Source organism: Lepidochelys olivacea, assembly GCF_965140295.1.
Source record: "Lepidochelys olivacea isolate rLepOli2 genome assembly, chromosome: 18".
Classification (NCBI taxonomy): domain Eukaryota; kingdom Metazoa; phylum Chordata; order Testudines; family Cheloniidae; genus Lepidochelys; species Lepidochelys olivacea.
The window spans coordinates 28,945,167-28,967,328 of NC_140428.1; the positions used below are offsets into that span (position 1 = coordinate 28,945,167).

Here is a 22,162-nt window from a genome sequence, read left to right on the forward strand (position 1 = left end):
AGAAAGATCACAGATGTGCTGTAAGCCTTGGAAGGTATCAGTCCTGTCTGGCTTTGGGCATATCAATTCGCTGTTAAATAGAGACAAAAACTTCTGTTTCCGAAGTGGGGAAAAAAGGGGAAGAGAAGAGACTGAGTGAAGTACAGTGCTTCTCTCTCCAGGAAATCTCAAAGCTTGGGAGATAACTCACTAACAGAGTATACTCCCAGCCACTCGCAAGGTTTAGGTCTTCTGAACTTTAAGGAAGACAGGGCCATTCATTTTTAAATGAAATGGAAAGAGAGGAAGGAAATTGCTAGTTTCACCCCTAGCATGCCAATAGAAAGTGCTGACATCTGAAACTTCCATGTTTTCCACTAGATGGCATTTCTAAAGAAAATGACACCAACGAGATACCCGATCAGACACCTATCTATGTACAGAGTTGAGGGCCAGATGCCTTACTCACATTTACTGCCTTGGGACTGATCATGCAAGAAATGGGAGCTAAGGCTGCATGACTACGTGAAGAGAAGCCGGAAAGGAAAAGGTGAAGGTTACAATAGCAACATAACCACAGTAAACATCCTGTACAACATCAAACACAGACAAACACCATCATCTACAGAGAACCACCACGGGAATGGGAAAGGCACACACGCTACTTGATGTGGGGACATGAACGTTGGTTGCTGCCATGATTTTCTCCCGTCCTTGCAGTTCTCTTCTTGTGATTTTCAATGAAACATGGACAGACTCACTTGGGTCCTTCCAAGTTGTTGCCAAACAACATGGGGCTGGGCAGTTTTACATTTGACCCTGTGTCAACAGCTGCAGCTGGAATGGACACTCTCTGGCCGCAACAGTACGTACCCCTGCCTGGGAATTGCAATGTCGGGTGCTGATGATGGCACCTGCCTCTTCGATCATTTTCAGGATGGTCCCCCCATGGACATTCCCTGCGATGTTTGCATCATCCGGACGCATTATCCTGCAATGGATGAGGAAAGATATAATATCTCACACTTCAATTCTTATCCCATGCCCCCTCGCCTAGAGAGTTGCTGCAGAGCCAGCCAGCCTGAAGAACGTCACAGCACAGCTAATCCCTTCACTTCCAGTCCAACTCCAGCCACAGTGCCTTTCCCAGCAAGAGGGAGAAGTGCAGCAAACCAGCCCCTGAAGCGAGCACAATTTAACCTGAGATAATAGGACGGAAGGCAATAATTCAGAATGCAGTGGATGGGGCAGGCCAACAGAGTTGCCTGTTAATTTCACTTTCTGCTTCTTTTACAACTAATTTAGTGCTGGTGAAAGGGGCCAGAGTCCCAGACAACATCCCAGCCCTCCTCACCCGAACCCCATTTGTCAGAGGATCTTGAAGTGCTTTACCAACTGTAATTAACCCAGCATGATCATTCAGTACAATCCCCATTTCACAGAGAGTTAATGAGGCCTGGGGCCCAACCCCATACCAGTTAGTGACAGAAGTAAGAGCACCCAGATGGCTTAACTCCCAATTGACCAAGCTCCCTTCCCAAAAGTTGGGAGGAGTTTGTTTCTGCTACGACATAATTCCCGACAGACTGTTTAGAGAAAGCAAGATCCCTCCAAAATAGCATAGCTAACAGGACAAGTAGCCTCTGTCAAAGCCTACAGGTCAGGTACACAGCTGTCAACAGACCTCCCCGAAAGACAATCTGTCCACACTAGGAGCGTGGCCCAAAGCAGACAATAGTCAACAGGACCAGCCACTTCGCCCCCACCAAGTGGTATCAAGAATGGCTTAATTGTGAGCAGAGGGGACCAAAAGCATAGTCAGCACCACATCCTACCAGGACTTGGCCTCACCCTCCATAACAAGGCAAGGTGGTTGTGACACACTGACAGCACAGCTCAACAAGCTGAGAGGGTCACTGCCAGCAGCGGGGCATTCTGAGAATGTGCGTCCTGTAGAAAGTGACCTATAGGTTTCACAGTGATATTTAGAGAGTCTTTGAAGCACACAAACAACCCCAAGTGAGCAACAAACTTAGCTAGGTGCTTTTTCCATCACAGCTTTCAGATAGACCATATGTGCGGTGGACTAGTCATTTAATGAAAGCCACCCAGAATGCCACTACGTCACAAGAAAGCCCCTTCTCCACATCCTCCCAGGGAGGAGAATTCCAGAGAGTGGTCAATGTAATTGCCCCTGTGCTCCTGCCATCCAGATGGCAGTAGCGCTGTGAGGGATCACGACTGCTGTACCCATCCCTGTTCAATTGAAAACAATGCAAAGTAAAATCCATGGTAACCATATCTTTTCCCCTCCCTTACCATAACTATGGTTACCAAACCACAAAACCATGTTAGAGATAGCGTGTCAAATACAGTGATGGTTAGGCAGTTTGACACATACTCTCCGGCAGATATGATGAATCAACAATTCAGGCTCATTCCAGGCAGGAAGAGGTATGATGGTCTCTCACTATAAGCCAGAGTGAAGTCAAACGTGGCATTCCTTGCAGAGTTATGTGTAACGGAGCAGCCTCCCAGCTTCCTGTGCCATCACTCTCTTCAAATCCCACCTGAACGCTCACCTTTGTGAGGTTTCTTACACTGATCCTCTCACCAATGCTGGATCTGAACCAGAGGCCGCAGACCCGGGGTGGAGGACGCTAGACCCCCACTCTGGAAATACTGCGGGGACTCTGCTCCCGCACGAACTTGTGCATGCCAGAGAGGGACAAAGGTGAAAGCAGGATCCAGAGGGGCTGGAGGAGCTGCCATAGCAAAAAGGAGTGAGCCAGGGAGCAGGACCTGGACAGACTGGAGAGGGCCTGGGGGCATGTAAGAGCCCCTGGGATGATACTCCGCCGCCAGGAGCCAGCAGCCTATCAACCACATACACCCAAGTCTCAGTAGCTCCCACTCACCCCCCTTCCTATCCCTCTGGCCCCCATTCACAGGGAGTCTCCTCCCTGACTGCTCTAGACTGTCTCATGCCTGACCTGTCACCTCTCAGTCTGTTTGAAAGCTCTTCAGGGCAGGTCTGTTTTAAGGCACTGTGTCAGGCCATCACCTGCACAGCAGATCAGCTTTTAAAGACCCTGAAAAACTAAAGCTGTACCAAACACCCCTAGCAACTTCAGCATCTCATTCACTGATCAGACTTCTGCGAGACAAATCAGATGTAAGCTGCGGAAGCCATTTCCAGATAGCATTATCTGGACATACTATATAAAACAGAACAGGTATTTCTCTTTTTAACAACTGCATAGCTGGTAGCTTTGTTAATTATTATTACTACTACTATTATACAAAATGGTTTCCAAAAAAAGTTCTTTTAAAAGAAAACCAATCCACTTGACTAATTGTGGATTACTGGGTTGATGGGTTTAGGAGGCGGGGGATCATCACCGGGCATGGCTGCGTTAGGCCTCAGGTGCAGAAATCAATTCAAGGTGCAGCTACTTCTCTGCAATTTGGGTCACATATACCGGAGAGACAGCACCTTAGAGGGATGGACCATTGGACCAATCCGATCTGTTGCGAACGCTTTCTGTATTCATAGGAATTAGCGTAACGTAACAGAACAAACCCACGAGCACAGTATTTGCAACTAGAGCAGCAGCTGGTGTGGGCACTGCTAAATCAAAGAGTTGAAACAAAGTGCAGAAGACTTCCAAACCCACAGCAATTGCATTCTACAGTTCCTGCTGGATTTCAGTGCAGGCAGTCGCTTATGAAAAGCTGTCCCCTTTGAGGGGGAGAGCAGGATGAATAACTGATTTTTTTTTATTTGCTATCAGTTCCAAAAAATTCAGGTCAAACCAAGTTCAAATGGTTTGGGAATTTTCAGCACATCAAAAACGATCTATTCTGGGTCGAGTGAAACAAGCTGGCTGATCCGAAACATTTTGTTTCTAGGTACTTTTAAAAGACTAGATTCACAGAACAGGAGGTGGTGGTGCTTGGCATATAACCTATAGCCCAGTGGTTAGGGCACTCACCCGGGGTGGGGAAGACCCAGGTCCAAAGCTCCAGGCTATAGTGCCTCTCACTAGCCCAATGACTATTCATGTGTTTTATATGAAGCCCCCTCCCCACCCAGAATGCCCAATATCCTGGTGATCGGGGCACTCACCATGTGGGGAAGGGGTGCCTACATTCAAATCCCTGGTGCAGAGGGAGATTCAAACCTGGGGGAGTGCCCTATGCCCTGGGCTAAAGGTTGTCAAAAGGGCACCACCACCACCTCCTTGTTCTCTTGTGGTAGGGATGGCAACCAAGTCCCCTTGTTGCCATCTAGTTCCCCTTCCCACAACTATTCGGGAAATGTGTCAAATTCACAGATATCTCCAGCTCAACCAAAACTGTTTTACTGGGGAGCAAATAATCTTTGTCTGAAAAAAACCTGCCCAGCTCTTGTGAGCACCTGGAACAAACCCACCCCCCCCCACGTATAGATTTATATGCAGCCTGACAGTCTAATCTGCTACAGCCACACGGCCTAGAGACAAGACTGTCACTGAGAACTTCCTCCTTGAGAGATCAGCTATAGCTAGACTAGCCCCAACTGCTTTCACTATTTTCTGTCGTCCTTGCCTAGGAGGCTCGCACATTGTAGTTTTCATTCGTACTCCCAGTTACTATGCAGAATTCAGACACACACAGAGTATACAAGAGAAGCATAAACGTCCCATACCCGATGAGCTGACAGGCCATCCTTGTGAGGAACAGACCGAGTCTTTGAATCTGTGTAACTCTCCGGAGTCAGACCTGGGACCGGGCTTGGAGTTACTCATTCATTATTTGCATCACACACCACAGCTGGTGATGTCATTTCTGCTGCTCCAGCTCAGTCACATACCAAATTAAGAGCCTAGTGGCTTCCTGTGTTGCTCAATCAAATATAGGAAGATGGGTCCTTAGCCAATCAGAATGACGAGCTTAAAACTAGCTTGTGATGGAAAACCTTCTGTTATAAATAATTACAAAAGAGTCAGTCCCCAAAGCTGCTCCTTCCCACAGGAGATCCAGTCCCTACTGGGCTGCAAGCAGCTGGCTGCAGTGCTGAACACACTGCATGCCCAGGAAATGCAAACAAGGGCCTGACAGGCAGTTTACCAGGAGTCCTCCCACCCATTTCCCAGGGCCACCCCCACTTGGCACCTGAGGTTTAGTCAAAACCCCTGCTACATTTGCTTCTGGGACTGCACTGATGGATGAACAGAAATCCCTGCCTGTTTCCCGGGTCAGCCAGCTCTGTCCTCAGCCCGCAGATCCAGGGAGAGGGGCGTGAAGGCTGCAGGACTACACCGTCCACACTGGCGCCTCAGCACAGAGATCCGTGTGGAACAGGCTCCCCACATCCATGTGCACAGAGCACTGGATTCCTCCATTCCAGGAGTTATTCCCCCACCCCGGGCTATTCCTGCTACAGCAGTGGATGGTGCACCTAGACAGCAACCCATCCCAGTTCTTAACATCCAAGGGGTGCAGGAGAGGATCGGGGGACGATCAACAACAGTAACATCCTTTAAAGGCTACACAGAGAGCAGAGACTCATAGAAGGGACCTGGATTCCTCACATCCTCCGTTTGGTTTGAAGTCCAAGCACTGCCCTGCCAGAGCAGACCATTGGCCCAACTAATCTGGTTCCTTGCCCCGGCAGTGGCCAATACTAGACAGTCACACATACATCACCATGTCAGTTTTACTATTCTGCAAGTTTCTCCCCTGGCCTTGTGGTGAGGCACTTCTGCCCAGAAGCACTAAATGACAAGTCTCTGCAAAAGAACTCACCCCTCTTAGACTGGGCCTGATCCTGCGTGGAGAGAAGCTCCTGCCACTCCCATGGCTGATGCAAATGTGCAGCCCCTCACAGGATCAGACCCTTGTGGGACAGAGGAGGAGCCATGAGGAAAGAACAGGTTTCCCTTTTCCTAGCTTGCAGTCACTTAGTTAAGAATTGCAGTCATTCAGCAAGAGGACCAATCTTGTGTGTTCAGCCACTAGTGAGCTTCCTTAAACCAGGGGTAGGGAACCTACAGCCCGCAGGCCAGATCCAGCCCTTTGCTCATTTTCATCCAGCCCGCAGGCCACACACATTCAACTCACCCGCCGCGGAGTGCTGGTGTGCCCTGCCATGGGTGGGAAGTCCCAAGTCTCAGCGCCCCCCTGGGCAGGTGAGTTGAATGTGTGGGGCCCACCATTGATTTTTTCAGTTGGTCAGTGGCCCAATACAAAAACGGTTCCCCACCCCTGCCTTAAACTCACTGACTAGTTCCAAGTAATAGATGACAAGTTTGGAAGCGAAGTTTATATGGGCATGGAAGAAAGAGACAGGCTTTTCACAGAGGCTACATAAAATGATTAATTTCCCTCTGCATCAGACTAACTGACCCCCTCCCCCCCCCCAAAAAATGATTTGTTCATGCAAAGGTCTTGCCTAGCTAGAAAAGCCGGCCTTGTCAGGGCAGGTGGAGTCATGACAGGTTTAAGGGCTTCATGTCAAACATTTCCTCCTTCCTGTCATTTTCTAGCTGGAGGAATAGCACTCCACGCCACACCTTTACAGTGGAACCAAAGCCTGGGTACACCTAACACTTAGGTCACCCTAGCTGCTTTGCTCATGGGTGTGAGACATTCACCCCCCCCCCCCCGAGGCTAGGTCTACACTACAAGAGCTACAGGGGCACAGTAAGGGACACTTACTACAGCAATGGACGGGATTTGCCACCCCTTGGGAGGCAGTAGCTAGGTTGACAGAAGAAATTTTCCACTGACCTAGCTGCGTCTGCAGCAGGGGTTAAGTCACCCTAACTATGTCGCACAAGCGTGACATTTTTCTTAGCCCTGAGCGATGTAGATAAAGCCAACCCACGTTTTACGTGTAAACCAGGCTTGAGACATACAGTTAAGCTGACCTAAGCCCCGGTAGAGACATTCCTGGGGTTGATGGAAGAATTCTCCATCATCCCAGCTCCTGCCACTTGAGGGGTGGATTTACCAGTGACAGGAAAAACCCCTTTCGTCGCTGTAGCAAGGGTCTCCAGAGCCAGCGCTGCACCGCTGTAAAGTCTTCAGGTCCTCCTACCTAAGGAACAAGCTAGATTCCAGTGGAACACAGTACCACCTGCAACTCCATCCCTTTAGAGGGTCTGGTCTCCGGAGTCTTCTCCGCTCTTCCCCCATGTCATGGGTTTAACCAAAAACCCAAAGAACTCCAGACTTTGTGAGAGCCCGAGGTATGCCTGAGACGGCAAGTGAGACGCCTGGACGCAGCTATGATGAGAGAGTCACTGGATTACACAGCGCTGCTCATTTGTTAATCTGTACCTCTCGCGTGAGCCAACAATTTCAGGTTTTTGATGCTAGTGCAGATTGGCTGCCCTGGACAAGTCAGCAGGATGGAGTAGAGGAGTAAAACTACTTATAAATACCTCAAGAGTCTCCATTTCACGAGACATGCGACAGCAAGTCTAGCATGAGCCCACAGGAAATTACCTCCTAATCTCACTGGTTAGAGTCCCTACCTGGCACAGCATCCTTGTCACAGGCAGTGACCCCTACTGCTAAATGCAATGGGAAAAACAAAGCATGGCACATAATCCCATCTCCCTCACCCACCTTGGGGAGAGGCCTGCTGATCTGATAGACAGCGTGTTGAATTAGCTAGCTGGAAGTCTGAGGGCAGCTGCACACAGCTCACTTTCTCCATCCCAGTTGTTCCAATCCTGCTCAACCATTTCAAAACCATAAATAAAGCTGTACAAACAATTGTACAACTACGCTAACCAGTTACAATCTGCCATGGTCCAACTACAATTGCCATTTGAGCGCCTTCAAAAACAAATTTACAGTCACATTTTACATTTAAAAAGAAAGAGGGGACTTGTGGCACCTTAGAGACTAACAAATTTATTTGAGCAGAAGCTTTCGTGAGCTACAGCTCACTTCATCGGATGCATTCAGTGGAAAATACAGTGGGGATATTTATATACATAGAGAACATGAAACTGTGGGTGTTACCATACACACTGTAAGGAGAGTGATCACTTAAGATGAGCTATTACCAGCAGGAGAGGAAGGGGAACCTTTTGTAGTGATAATCAAGGTGGGTCATTTCCAGCAGTTGACAAGAACATGTGAGGAACAGTAGGGGAAAAAATAAACATGGGGAAATAGTTTTACTTTGTGTAATGACCCATCCACTCCCAGTCTTTATTCAAGCCTAAGTTAATTGTATCCAGTCCGCAAATTAATTCCAATTCAGCAGTCTCTCGGAGTCTGTTTTTGAAGTTTTTTTGTTGAAGAATTGCAACTTTTAGGTCTGTAATCGACTGACCAAAGAGATTGAAGTGTTCTCCAACTGGTTTTTGAATGTTATAATTCTTGACGTCTGATTTGTGTCTATTTATTCTTTTACATAGAGACTGTCCAGTATGATCAATGTACACGGCAGAGGGGCATTGCTGGCACGATGGCATAGATCACATTGGTAGATGTGCAGGTGAACGAGCCTCTGATAGTGTGGCTGATGTGATTAGGCCCTATGATGGTTTCCCCTAAATAGATATGTGGACACAGTTGGCAACAGGCTTTGTTGAGAGGATAGGTTCCTGGGTTAGCATTTTTGTTGTGTGGTTGCTAGTGAGTATCCGCTTCAGGTTGGGGGGGGCTGTTTGTAAGCAAGGACTGGCCTGTCTCCCAAGATCTGAGAGAGTGATGGGTCGTCCTTCAGGATAGGTTGTAGATCCTTGATGATGAGTTGGAGAGGTTTTAGTTGGGGGCTGAAGGTGATGGCTACAGGTGTTCTGTTATTTTCTTTGTTGGGCCTGTTCTGTAGTAGGTGACTTCTGGGTACTCTTCTGGCTCTGTCAATCTGTTTCTTCACTTCAGCAGGTGGGTATTGTAGTTGTAAGAACGCTTGATAGAGATCTTGTAGGTGTTTGTCTCTGTCTGAGGGGTTGGAGCAAATGCGGTTGTATCGTAGAGCTTAGCTGTAGACAATGGATTGCATGGTGTGGTCTGGAGGAAAGCTGGAGGCATGTAGGTAAGCATAGTGATCAGTAGGTTTCCGGTATAGGGTGGTGTTTATGTGACCATCGCTTATTAGCACCGTAGTGTCCAGGAAGTGGATCTCTTGTGTGGACTGGTCCAGGCTGAGGTTGATGTTGGGGTGGAAATTGTTGAAATCATGGTGGAATTCCTCAAGGGCTTCTTTTCCATGGGTCCAGATGATGAAGATGTCATCAATGTAGTGCAAGTAGAGTAGGGGCATTAGGGGACGAGAGCTGAGGAAGCGTTGCTCTCAGTCAGCCATAAAAATGTTGGCATCACCGATGGATTGTAGTTTCCTCAGGAAGTCAGTGGTGTCTCAAAGATAGCTGGGAGTGCTGGTAGCGTAGGGCCTGAGGAGGGAATATACATAGCCAGACAATCCTGCTGTCAGGGTGCTAATGCCTGAGATGATGGGGCATCCAGGATTTCCAGGTTTATGGATCTTGGGTTGCAGATAGAATACCCCTTGTCGGGGTTCTAGGGGTGTGTCTGTGTGGATTAGTTCTTGTGCTTTTTCAGGGAGTTTCTTGAGCAAATGCTGCAGTTTCTTTTCGTAATCCTCAGTGGGATCAGAGGGTAATAGCTTGTAGAAAGTGGTGTTGGAGAGCTGCCTAGCAGCCTCTTGTTCATATTCTGACCTATTCATGATGATTACAGCACCTCCTTTGTCAGCCTTTTTGATTATGATGTCAGAGTTGTTTCTGAGGCTGTGGATGGCACTGTGTTCTGCACGGCTGAGGTTATGGGGCAAGTGATGCTGCTTTTCCACAATTTCAGCCCGTGCACGTCGGCGGAAGCACTCTATGTAGAAGTCCAGTCTGTTGTTTCGACCTTCAGGAGGAGTCCACCCAGAATCCTTCTTTTTGTAGTCTTAATAGGAAGGTCTCTGTGGGTTAGTATGTTGTTCAGAGGTGTGCTGGAAATATTCCTTGAGTCGGAGATGTCGAAAATAGGATTCTAGGTCACCACAGAACTGTATCATGTTCGTGGTGGTGGAGGAGCAAAAGGAGAGGCCCCGAGATAGCCCAGCAGAAGAATCTGTCCTAAGAGTATAGTTGGATAGATTAACAATATTGCTGGGTGGGGTAAGGGAACCACTGTTCTGGCCCTTTGTGGCATGTAGTAGTTTAGATAGTTTAGTGTCCTTTTTCTTCTGTAGAGAAGCAAAGTGTGTGTTGTAAATGGCTTGCCTAGTTTTTGTAAAGTCCAGCCATGAGGAAGTTTGTGTGGAAGGCTGTTTTTTTATGAGAGTACCCAGTTTTGAGAGCTCATTCTTAACCTTTCCCTGTTTGCTGTAGAGGTTGTTGATCAGGTGGTTCCGCAGTTTCTTTGAGAGCGTGTGGCACAAGTTGTCAGCATAGTCTGTGTGGTATGTAGATTGTAATGGATTTTTTACCTTCAGTCCTTTTGGTATGATGTCCATTTGTTTGCATTTGGAAAGGAAGATGTCATCTGTCTGTATCTGTACGAGTTTTTTCATGAAGTTGATAGATTTCCACTCCATACGGCTAAATTCAGTGCCTTGCACAATGACAGGTTTCAGAGTAGCAACCGTGTTAGTCTATATCCGCAAAAAGAAAAGGAGTACTTGTGGCACCTTAGAGACTAACAAATTTATTTGAGCATAAGCTTTCGTGAGCTACAGCTAACTTCATCGGATGCATGTAGTGGAAAATACAGTGGGGAATGAAGGACGACCCATCAGTCTCACGATCTTGGGAAACAGGCCAGTCCTTGCTTATAGAAGACCCCCAACCTGAAGCAAATACTCACCAACAACCACACACCACACAACAAAAACACTAACCCAGGAACCTATCCTTGCAACAAAGCCCGTTGCAAACTGTGCCCACATATCTATTCAGGGGACACCATCATATGGCCTAATCACATCGGCCACACTATCAGAGGCTCGTTCACCTATCAAGTGAATGTCATTACACAAAGTAAAACTATTTCCCCATGTTTATTTCCCGCCCCCCCATACACACTGTTCCTCACATGTTCTTGTCAACTGCTGGAAATGGCCCACCTTGATTATCACTACAAAAGGTTTCTCTCTCCTCCCGCCCATCCTGCTGGTAATAGCTCACCTTACCTGATCACTCTTGTTACAGTGTGTATGGTAACACTCACTGTTTCACGTTCTCTGTGTATATAAAAATCTCCCCACTGTATTTTCCACTGAATGCATCCGATGAAGTGAGCTGTAGCTCACAAAAGCTTATGCTCAAATAAATTTGTTAGTCTAAGGTGCCACAAGTCCTCCTTTTCTTTTTGCCGATACAGACTAACACAGCTGCTACTAAATGTAAAATGACAGGTTTCAGAGTAAGTCAAAAGACCAGACCACCCTATATTTTAGATCAAGTATCATTGGCTATATTAAAGCAGTCTGTACATTTCAGAAACAATCATTTGTAATCTTTTCTCTGTAGCTCTACCAGGCAACCCCTGAAGGGAGCTCTCACCTCAGCAAAACTAGCAGGAACCACAGAAAGCTGCTGTAGGCATCTCAAACAAGACCTCCAGTACCTGGATCTAAAAATGAAAGCTAGGTGCCACACCTCCCACTCACCTTTTGGGCTTCATGTTAATATGCAAAAGTTTTACTCCTTTCTGAAAGGTACATATGGATAGCCGTACCTTCAGCATTCTTGCATTAGATCAGTGACTGATTTCAGCATAGGAAACGCATGCAAATGAAGTCCTAGAGAATTCTGTGGTTGAGCAGAGCCCCTATCTGCTTAGGAATGATCACATGAAGTTGTGTAGAGCATTCCAAGTCCTCCATGCAGACTATGTATTTAGAGAGGAATATGTTCTGCTCTCGTCAGAGATCTTGACAATACAAAGTGTCCTGGGAAGAGGGATTCCTCTGAAGCTACACAACAGAACTTAAAGCAACAACTAAATATTTTACATATTTATAGCAGGGGCAGGGGCAACGTTCACCATCTATTTCCTCGGGGGAGGAGGGGAGAGCAGAGGGGGTATTTAGACAAAAGTTTTTAAACTTAGAATTATTTGTAACAATTTCTTTAGACTACATAGAGAGATTGTCCCCCTCCATATCACAGCACTCTGGAAGATAAGCTTCCATCATTCCCGGAGAGAGGGGAGTAAAGATCCTTAGGAGCCAGAAGACCCTTCCAGAGTTTAACAATGTGTAGATCCATAAGTTTCAGGCATTTTGGTGTGTATTTTTTATGAAAAAGCAATCTGCAAATTTTTGCTCAAATGTAGTTTTAGGTTGTTTTTACACACTGGAATGAGAATTCTTAGTTATAGCCCAATAAGCCACACCCTTGTTTTCATAAGCATCAGATGAAAGACTGGATCATTATGTAGTGTTTTAGAAAACATGCAAGTTAAATCAATAATGCAGATTCCATTAGTCACTGGACTTTAAGATACTGCTTTTAAACTTCCACTCTGCTTTATACTGGCTGATCTCAAGTAGGACTGAAAACATTTTGTACTTCTGTAAATAACTATTAGTTTATCTTCAAAACAGTCAGTGCCAAGAGGTGCAGGTACCTTCTCAGTTATCTGCTCCCTACAGTCACCTCTACTCTCCAGGACTTGGCAACCCTGTTAGAGGGCTCTGTATACGAGTCCCGAGGAGCTCGAAACATTGACAAATGCAATGAAGGGTTTGTGCCACCGCACCAATGGCCCCTGCTGGTCACAAAAGGGAGTGGCCATGTATAAAGTATCACAAAGGCTGCAGCACAGAGCATGTGTTTATCTCCCTCCAGTCGGGATCGATCAGCAACCTTTCAAAAGAGCAGTGCCAGTCAGTCAGCCTATAAATGCTAGGCAGTGTCTGTCAGGGGCGTAGCCACAGGTGGCCTGTGGCCACCCACTTAGCATCCAGGCCCAGCCAGGTTGAGCAGGGGTGGAATGCTGCTGCAGCAGCCCGGCACATCACTCGGGCACCTAAAACGCAGGACGGAGCTCTGCGCCTGCCCTTCAGAGAGCTACACCCCGACAGCTCTGCCCTGCCATTGTCCGAGCCGCCCCATGCACCTGGCCCGGGAGCACCAGGGCTAGGAACAGGGAGCAGCATCAGGGGAGAAGATGAGCTACCACAGTGTGTCATTGCCCATCCACCCAAAAGTTGGGGTCCCTCCAAATTTCCACTCCTAGCTACGCCACTGTATCTTTCACCCTTGGGGCATCTTATTAAAAATAGGGGGAAGTTTGTTGAAATAAAAGATCATCTAGAATTAAAACTACTTACCAAGCGAGACCAGCAGCAGCATGTGATCTGTTCCGGTCTAGGGCACAAAGATCACTTGTTGTACCACCCTGGACAGACAGGGCACTAGTATCCCGTACTGCAGCTAAAGAATTAGCTCAGCCTGCTTCCCCAGTGATACCTGCCAGGGAGGGAGCAGCCTCCCTCCACATGCAGAGTAAAATCAGAGTCATATTTGTTGTCACTGCATTTAAGCCAACTGCCCGAGCAGCATCTATACCATTCCGAGGAACGGACAGACTACACGCTGAACCAGCGCAGCTTAATGCATCTCCCCCCACCGCCCTTTCCAACAGGAGATGAAGGTCTGGCCCTGGCCTTTTAACATAAATGCTGCTCATAGTGTGGCCATGCAAATAAGCTAACCTGCAGGACACTGGAAGCAGAGATGGAAAGCTAGCCTCCTACTATACATCCTCACAAACCCCATCTGCACTCCTAGCAGGCCCTCTACTCTACCATCCTCATTTCCACCTAGCCTCCATCAGCTACTGCCATTGCACATACACGTCCAGTACGTGTCTTATTCCAACGTAAGATGCCCACCAAACCTGCAGCAAAGGGCAATAAGGGACTCAGGACATTTCGTTCCAGAGCCTACCGAAAGTCCTCTCCAAAACTAGCCAACTTACCTAATGTCAAACAGAGCCATTCCTTTTGTTAAGAAGGAGCACTGCCAGGTTAAAAATCTCTTAAAAACAAGTTTGCTCACCTTAGACTGCTGAAATCAAGTTTTTAGGACAAGTCCTTTTCCGTTGTTTAGGACGCCACTGGTTTATGTTCTACACGTAACGCAGAGTTACCCAAGAATGCGGATTAGTTGGTTTCACTTTTTAGAGACTCACCACCAACGTTGGTGGTGTGAGTATTGCAGGGGACATTAGCAAACAGTTTTATTAAAAGTTATCATGTATTTTACACACCCAAACCTCATCTGTGACTCGAAATGGACCCTGACCCTTTAACAGTACAATGCCTGTGTGTAAAGCAGCAACTCCCCTGAGATTTGTAATGCGCTGTAGAGACGAGCATGGTTTGGCACGGAGGGCATTAACCCAAGAAAGGCTTCTCCACCCTCCCTGCTTCCAAGAGCTATTGACAGGCTCACCAGCAGAGGGTTGATACAAAGTTCAACACCTGCAGCTGAAGCCTGGAGTCCAACACGCAGAGAATGTGCCAGCAGCTTAGTGGCTGCAAAAGTTACACTAGAAGTTTCACCTCCACTGCTCCCTGTGCCACATTGTCAACACCTGCAAGGAAGGCGAAAGTGCAGCAGGTACATTGCCACTGAGATACTGCTGAATTCCACCCATCCTGATCAGTTTCGTTCTCACTTCCCCAGCTGTGTTTGATCTGAAAACAAACTTATGAAAATACTGGATTCTTTATACCAGCAGGTGCCACTATAAAGATCTCAGCCAACTTCACTATCAACAACCAAACCTGTACCTCATAAGTTAATTTATACTCCCCAGGGTCCCCTTTCATTTGTATGACAAACCTCACGGTCATTCATGTCTACTTTAATCAGAGAATTATTGGCCCACTCAGTTAACAGCAAAGTTCACTTATAACCAGTACTTGCCCAGCAGATGCCCTGGCTTCCTTCAATTGCATCAGCACTATATTTGCTTAGGTTTTGTTAGCAATTGGGGCAGGGAGTGTCAGTCATTTTCCCAGCTCCTGGGAGCAGTTCAGTACATGACAGCCATCCCAATCCTAACCACCGGCATCTTGCTTCAGTTGTGCAATAGTCCACTGGTAAATAGGAATTAATGAAAGGATGCCAGGTTAGATAGGGCTCCCTGTAACAGGGAGAACGTGTTTGTTTTTGATTTGGTTTAAAAAAAAATCTTCCCTTAAAAACAAGAACACACAAATGTTGTAGTTTAACAGTTGTCTTGATTATTCTACCAGGGAAGTGAAATGGCTCCACTTCCAGATCATGGAAAAAGAGAGCCCTGAATAGTGCCCTTCACCACTGTTGCACTAAGAAGAAACCTTGCAAGAGCAAGAAAGGGACAACTTAATGGAGCATGCTGAACTGGGTCAGTCTTTAGTGAGAAGCAAGTTCTATTGATCATGGTGGGCATGTCTTTTGCCTTAAATCTACTGCAGCACTCCCCACCATAAAGGGCTCTCAAGAAAGCCTCTTGGCAGGAACACCTGTAACCTCTGCCACAAAATACACAGATCCACACAATCCTGTTCACAGGGAAGGGAGAGAAGCAGCCAGGTCTAGGAAACCAAGATCAGCTACAGGAGCATCCCCACGGGAGAGGTAGCATTGTTTTTGCTGTAAACTGATGCCATTTAGTTGCCTGGCATTTAGATACCAAGACAAGAGGCATTTAAATCAAAGCTCAGCAAGAATGTTTATTTGGTTTTACCTTAGTCACCCTCAGACTCCTGCAGAGACCACTTCAGGAACACAGCTGCAAACCAATGCCTAAGGTTAGGCCACACTATGGCAATGTTACAGCAACAGAAACAAAACCATGCTCCAAACTGGGTCAACATCAACATATACCAAATGGGATTGAACTGTAAACACACAAAGTGAGACCATCTTACACAAAATGCATTTTCTTTAAGTACTACAGTCATGCAACTTCATCAAGACTTTACAATAGCAAAGGAAGTAGCCACGCCTTTGCCACACTACCCCCTCCTCTTTCCATCCTAGACAGTGAGCTAGAGAAGGTATGGTCTCAATCTGCAGTCTCTCGATGCATTAGAGAGAACAGGGCCTCCTGAGGAATTCTGTTCAATAAGGGACCAAACCCCGTAGGAGAAATGTTATGCATCTAAGAAGATCAGGTATTTATTATTATCTAAAACTCAAAACCTTGCTAGGTGCTTTACAAACATTTAGAATAGATTTACAAACATGGATTTAGCTAGACCTCTTAATAGCACAAGAAGATGAAATCCAGTGAGTCAGCATAATTTAGGAGAGAGTGGATTACAACAAGCTATACCAGTGAGTTTCTCAACTGAATTCTGATCATAAGTGCATTTAGATAAAGGCCCCTGAGGAATAAATAGATTACTATACCCCCAAAGGATACTGAAACCTCTTGCAGCCTGTTTTTAAAGCCTAATTATTCCCATGTGCACATTACTAAAGATGCCAGGAGACAGACGCCAGAGCAATTCAGATTCGTCCAGTTTCCGAGTTCCAGTTAGCAGACTGGGTCTATTGATCTGGCCACCGGGAGGGTTTTCGTTGACAACGTTCTCGGCACACGCATTAGAGGCAGTGAGCGCCTGGTCCCGGCACCCAGTCACTACAGACAAGCACCGCAGGGCAACGGAAGCGGTTTGTACCATTCGCATTCTGCGCTCACCAACACCTCCCATGCCCCTGCTCACCAGCACGGACTGGGCAAGCGGGGGGCAGAAAGGTGAACCGACTTGTCTGCAGCCACCCAGCTCATCGCCTGCAGGGTGGAAGGAACCACAGTCTGGTTCACAGCCACGGCTCCCCTTCCGCTGGAGGAAGGGCACTGGCTACAGGCCCCTGGCCCGCCACGGCCCGCGGTCTCCGCGGGCACCAGCGCGGCTCCCAGGGTTTCTGGGGCTGAGGGAGGCTCCGCGCCCCCCGGGTCCCAACGCTTCGCCCCCAGGGGGCCCAGGCTAGACTCACCCCACTGCTGAGCCCGGGAACCATGGCCAAGGGCTGCCCCTAGCCCGTGCCCAGCCTGGGCCGCCCAGTGCCCTGGGCCAGGGTCTGAGCCACTGGGACCAGAGCGGCGGCTGTCCTGGACACACACACAGGGGCTGTGTGGGGGGGGGAGAAGGGGCTGCCCCCCCCGGACACACACAAAGGGGCTGTGGGGGGAAGGGGCTGCTGCCGCCCCCCCCCAGACACACACACAGGGGCTGGGGGGGGAGGGGGGGAAGGGGCTGCCGCCAGACACACATAGGGACAGGGACACAGGAGCTGGGGGAGGGGGAAAAGGTCTGCTCCCCCCCCACCAGACACACACAGAGGCTGCGGGGGGGAGGGGCTGCCGCCCCCCCCAGACACACACACAGGGGCTGGGGGGGGAAGGGGCTGCCGCCCCCCCCGACACACACACAGGGGCTGGGGGGGGGAAGGGGCTGCCGCCCCCCCCGACACACACACAGGGGCTGGGGGGGGGAAGGGGCTGCCGCCCCCCCCCAGACACACACACAGGGGCTGGGGGGGAAGGGGCTGCCGCCCCCCCCCAGACACACACACAGGGGCTGGGGGGGGAAGGGGCTACCGCCCCCCCCAGACACACACACAGGGGCTGGGGGGGGAAGGGGCTGCCGCCCCCCCCCAGACACACACACAGGGGCTGGGGGGGGAAGGGGCTGCCGCCCCCCCCCAGACACACACACAGGGGCTGGGGGGGGAGGGGGGGAAGGGGCTGCCGCCCCCCCCGACACACACACAGGGGCTGGGGGGGGAGGGGGGGAAGGGGCTGCCGCCCCCCCCCAGACACACACACAGGGGATGGCGGGGGAGGGGGGGAAGGGGCTGCCGCCCCCCCCAGACACACACACAGGGGCTGGGGGGGGAGGGGGGGAAGGGGCTGCCGCCCCCCCCCCAGACACACACACAGGGGCTGGGGGGGGAGGGGGGGAAGGGGCTGCCGCCCCCCCCAGACACACACACAGGGGCTGGGGGGGGAGGGGGGGAAGGGGCTGCCGCCCCCCCCAGACACACACACAGGGGCTGGGGGGGGAGGGGGGGAAGGGGCTGCCGCCCCCCCCAGACACACACACAGGGGCTGGGGGCGGAGGGGGGGAAGGGGCTGCCGCCCCACCCCCAGACACACACACAGGAGCTGGGGGGGGAGGAGGGGAAGGGGCTGCCGCCCCCCCCAGACACACACACAGGGGCTGGGGGGGAGGGGGGGAAGGGGCTGCCGCCCCCCCCCAGACACACACACAGGGGCTGGGGGGGAGGGGGGAAGGGGCTGCCGCCCCCCCCCCAGACACACACACAGGGGCTGGGGGGGGAGGGGGGAAGGGGCTGCCGCCCCCCCCAGACACACACACAGGGGCTGGGGGGGAGGGGGGAAGGGGCTGCCGCCCCCCCCAGACACACACACAGGGGCTGGGGGGGGAGGGGGGGAAGGGGCTGCCGCCCCCCCAGACACACACACAGGGGCTGGGGGGGGGGGAAGGGGCTGCCGCCCCCCCCAGACACACACACAGGGGCTGGGGGGGAAGGGGGAAGGGGCTGCCGCCCCCCCCAGACACACACACAGGGGCTGGGGGGGAAGGGGCTGCCGCCCCCCCAGACACACACACGGGGCGAGGGGGGGGGGAAGGGGCTGCCGCCCCCCCAGACACACACACAGGGGCTGCGGGGGGGGGACGGGGGAAGGGGCTGCCGCCCCCCCAGACACACACACAGGGGCTGCGGGGGGGGGAGGGGGGAAGGGGCTGTCGCCCCCCAGACACACACACAGGGGCGAGGGGGGGGAAGGGTCTGCCGCCCCCCCAGACACACACACAGGGGCTGCGGGGGGGGGAAGGGGCTGCCGCCCCCCCAGACACACACACAGGGGCTGCGGGGAGGGAGGGGGGAAGGGGCTGCCGCCCCCCCAGACACACACAGGGGCGAGGGGGGGGGAAGGGGCTGCCGCCCCCCCCCAGACACACACACAGGGGCTGCGGGGGGAGAGGGAAGGGGCTGCCGCCCCCCCCAGACACACACACAGGGGCTGCGGGGGGGGGGGGAAGGGGCTGCCGCCCCCCCAGACACACACACAGGGGCTGCGGGGGGAGGGGGGGAAGGGGCTGCCGCCCCCCCCAGACACACACACAGGCTGCGGGGGGAGGGAGGGAAGGGGCTGCCGCCCCCCCCAGACACACACACAGGGGCTGCGGGGGGAGGGGGGGAAGGGGCTGCCGCCCCCCCCAGACACACACACAGGGGCTGGGGGGGGGGAAGGGGCTGCCGCCCCCCCCAGACACACACACAGGGGCTGCGGGGGGAGGGGGGGAAGGGGCTGCCGCCCCCCCAGACACACACACAGGGGCTGAGGGGGGGGGAAGGGGCTGCCGCCCCCCCAGACACACACACAGGGGCTGCGGGGGGAGGGGGAAGGGGCTGCCGCCCCCCCCAGACACACACACAGGGGCTGCGGGGGGAGGGGGGGAAGGGGCTGCCGCCCCCCCAGACACACACACAGGGGCTGAGGGGGGGGGAAGGGGCTGCCGCCCCCCCAGACACACACACAGGGGCTGCGGGGGGAGGGGGAAGGGGCTGCCGCCCCCCCAGACACACACACAGGGGCTGAGGGGGGGGAAGGGGCTGCCGCCCCCCCAGACACACACACAGGGGCTGCGGGGGGAGGGGGAAGGGGCTGCCGCCCCCCCAGACACACACACAGGGGCTGCGGGGGGAGGGGGAAGGGGCTGCCGCCCCCCCAGACACACACACAGGGGCTGGGGGGGGGAAGGGGCTGCCGCCCCCCCCAGACACACACACAGGGTCTGTGGGGGGGGGGAAGGGGCTGCCGCCCCCCCAGACACACACACAGGGGCTGCGGGGGGGGGGAAGGGGCTGCCGCCCCCCCAGACACACACACAGGGGCTGGGGGGGAGGGGGGAAAGGGGCTGCCGCCCCCCCCAGACACACACACAGGGGCTGCGGGGGGAGGGGGGGAAGGGGCTGCCGCCCCCCCCAGACACACACACAGGGGCTGCGGAGGGGGGGAAGGGGCTGCCGCCCCCCCCAGACACACACACAGGGGCTGCGGAGGGGGGGAAGGGGCTGCCGCCCCCCCCAGACACACACACAGGGGCTGCGGAGGGGGGGAAGGGGCTGCCGCCCCCCCCAGACACACACACAGGGGCTGGGGGGGGAGGGGGGAAGGGGCTGCCGCCCCCCCCAGACACACACACAGGGGCTGGGGGGGGAGGGGGGAAGGGGCTGCCGCCCCCCCCAGACACACACACAGGGGCTGCGGGGGGGGGAAGGGGCTGCCGCCCCCCCAGACACACACACAGGGGCTGCGGAGGGGGGGAAGGGGCTGCCGCCCCCCCCAGACACACACACAGGGGCTGAGGGGGGGGAAGGGGCTGCCGCCCCCCCCAGACACACACACAGGGGCTGAGGGGGGGGAAGGGGCTGCCGCCCCCCCCAGACACACACACAGGGGCTGGGGGGGGAGGGGGGAAGGGGCTGCCGCCCCCCCCAGACACACACACAGGGGCTGAGGGGGGGGGAAGGGGCTGCCGCCCCCCCCAGACACACACACAGGGGCTGAGGGGGAGGGGGGGAAGGGGCTGCCCCCCCCCAGACACACACACAGGGGCTGCGGGGGGAGGGGGAAGGGGCTGCCCCCCCCCAGACACACACACAGGGGCTGCGGGGGGGGGGAAGGGGCTGCCCCCCCCCAGACACACACACAGGGGCTGGGGGGGGGGAAGGGGCTGCCCCCCCCCAGACACACACACAGGGGCTGCGGGGGGGGAAGGGGCTGCCCCCCCCCAGACACACACACAGGGGCTGCGGGGGGGGGGAAGGGGCTGCCCCCCCCCAGACACACACACAGGGGCTGGGGGGGGAGGGGGGAAGGGGCTGCCGCCCCCCCCAGACACACACACAGGGGCTGAGGGGGGGGGAAGGGGCTGCCGCCCCCCCCAGACACACACACAGGGGCTGAGGGGGAGGGGGGGAAGGGGCTGCCCCCCCCCAGACACACACACAGGGGCTGCGGGGGGAGGGGGAAGGGGCTGCCCCCCCCCAGACACACACACAGGGGCTGCGGGGGGGGGGAAGGGGCTGCCCCCCCCAGACACACACACAGGGGCTGGGGGGGGGGGAAGGGGCTGCCCCCCCCCCAGACACACACACAGGGGCTGCGGGGGGGGAAGGGGCTGCCCCCCCCCAGACACACACACAGGGGCTGCGGGGGGGGGGGAAGGGGCTGCCCCCCCCCAGACACACACACAGGGGCTGAGGGGGGGGGGGAAGGGGCTGCCCCCCCCCAGACACACACACAGGGGCTGAGGGGGAGGGGGGGAAGGGGCTGCCCCCCCCCAGACACACACACAGGGGCTGCGGGGGGAGGGGGAAGGGGCTGCCCCCCCCCAGACACACACACAGGGGCTGCGGGGGGGGGGAAGGGGCTGCCCCCCCCCAGACACACACACAGGGGCTGGGGGGGGGGAAGGGGCTGCCCCCCCCCAGACACACACACAGGGGCTGCGGGGGGGGAAGGGGCTGCCCCCCCCCAGACACACACACAGGGGCTGCGGAGGGGGGGGAAGGGGCTGCCCCCCCCCAGACACACACACAGGGGCTGGGGGGGGGAAGGGGCTGCCGCCCCCCCAGACACACACACGGGGGGGGGGGACGGGTCCATCTCACGCCCGGGGTGCGGTGCCCCCCCCATGGCTCCCGGGCGCAGGGACCCCCCCGGGACCCCCCCGTCACCTGCTGAGCTGGATGGCGGCCGGGCCGGCGCCCGCGGAGCCCCGCGCGGCCATGGCGGCGGATCTGGGCGCGGCCGCGGACGCTCGGGGGGGCGGCGGCAATGAATGGGGGGCGGGGCCGGCGCGGGCCCCGCCCACCCCGCGCGGCGCGGGCCCCGCCCCCGGCCGGCTCCCGGCGCCCAGGAGCCCCGCCCCGCGCAGCGTGAGGTCACGGTGCTGCGTCATCCCCCCTCCCCCGCCCCGGTGTGACGTCACCGCCCCGCGGGCGGGCGCCCGCCCGGCCCCTCAGGGGGGAGCGCGTGGGCGGTGGCGGGACCTCACCCTGGCCCCGCCCCCCCCCGACGTAGTTAAGGCGACCGAATCCCTGGTGTAGACGGCGCTGGCGGCGGGTTAACCACGGGAGCGGCAGAAGCCCTCCCCCGCCCGCTGCTGCAGGGCGCT

The 22,162-nt window shown here is 54.3% G+C and overlaps 1 protein-coding gene across 2 annotated transcripts in view; it reads right to left on the bottom strand.

Annotated features, from left to right (window-relative positions):
- ACOT7 (acyl-CoA thioesterase 7) overlaps positions 1–21,834 on the bottom strand; it is a 107,709-nt gene extending 85,875 nt beyond the window's left edge. For both annotated transcript variants that reach the window (XM_084651615.1, XM_084651614.1), the window contains exons 1-2: positions 21,723–21,834; positions 853–970 (exon numbers count right to left, since the gene is read on the bottom strand). In XM_084651615.1, the coding sequence (XP_084507741.1) occupies positions 853–970; positions 21,723–21,775 (171 nt within the window). In that variant the 5' untranslated portion in view covers positions 21,776–21,834. The remainder of the gene's footprint in view (positions 1–852; positions 971–21,722) is intronic.
- Between the last annotated feature and the right edge of the window lie 328 nt (positions 21,835–22,162).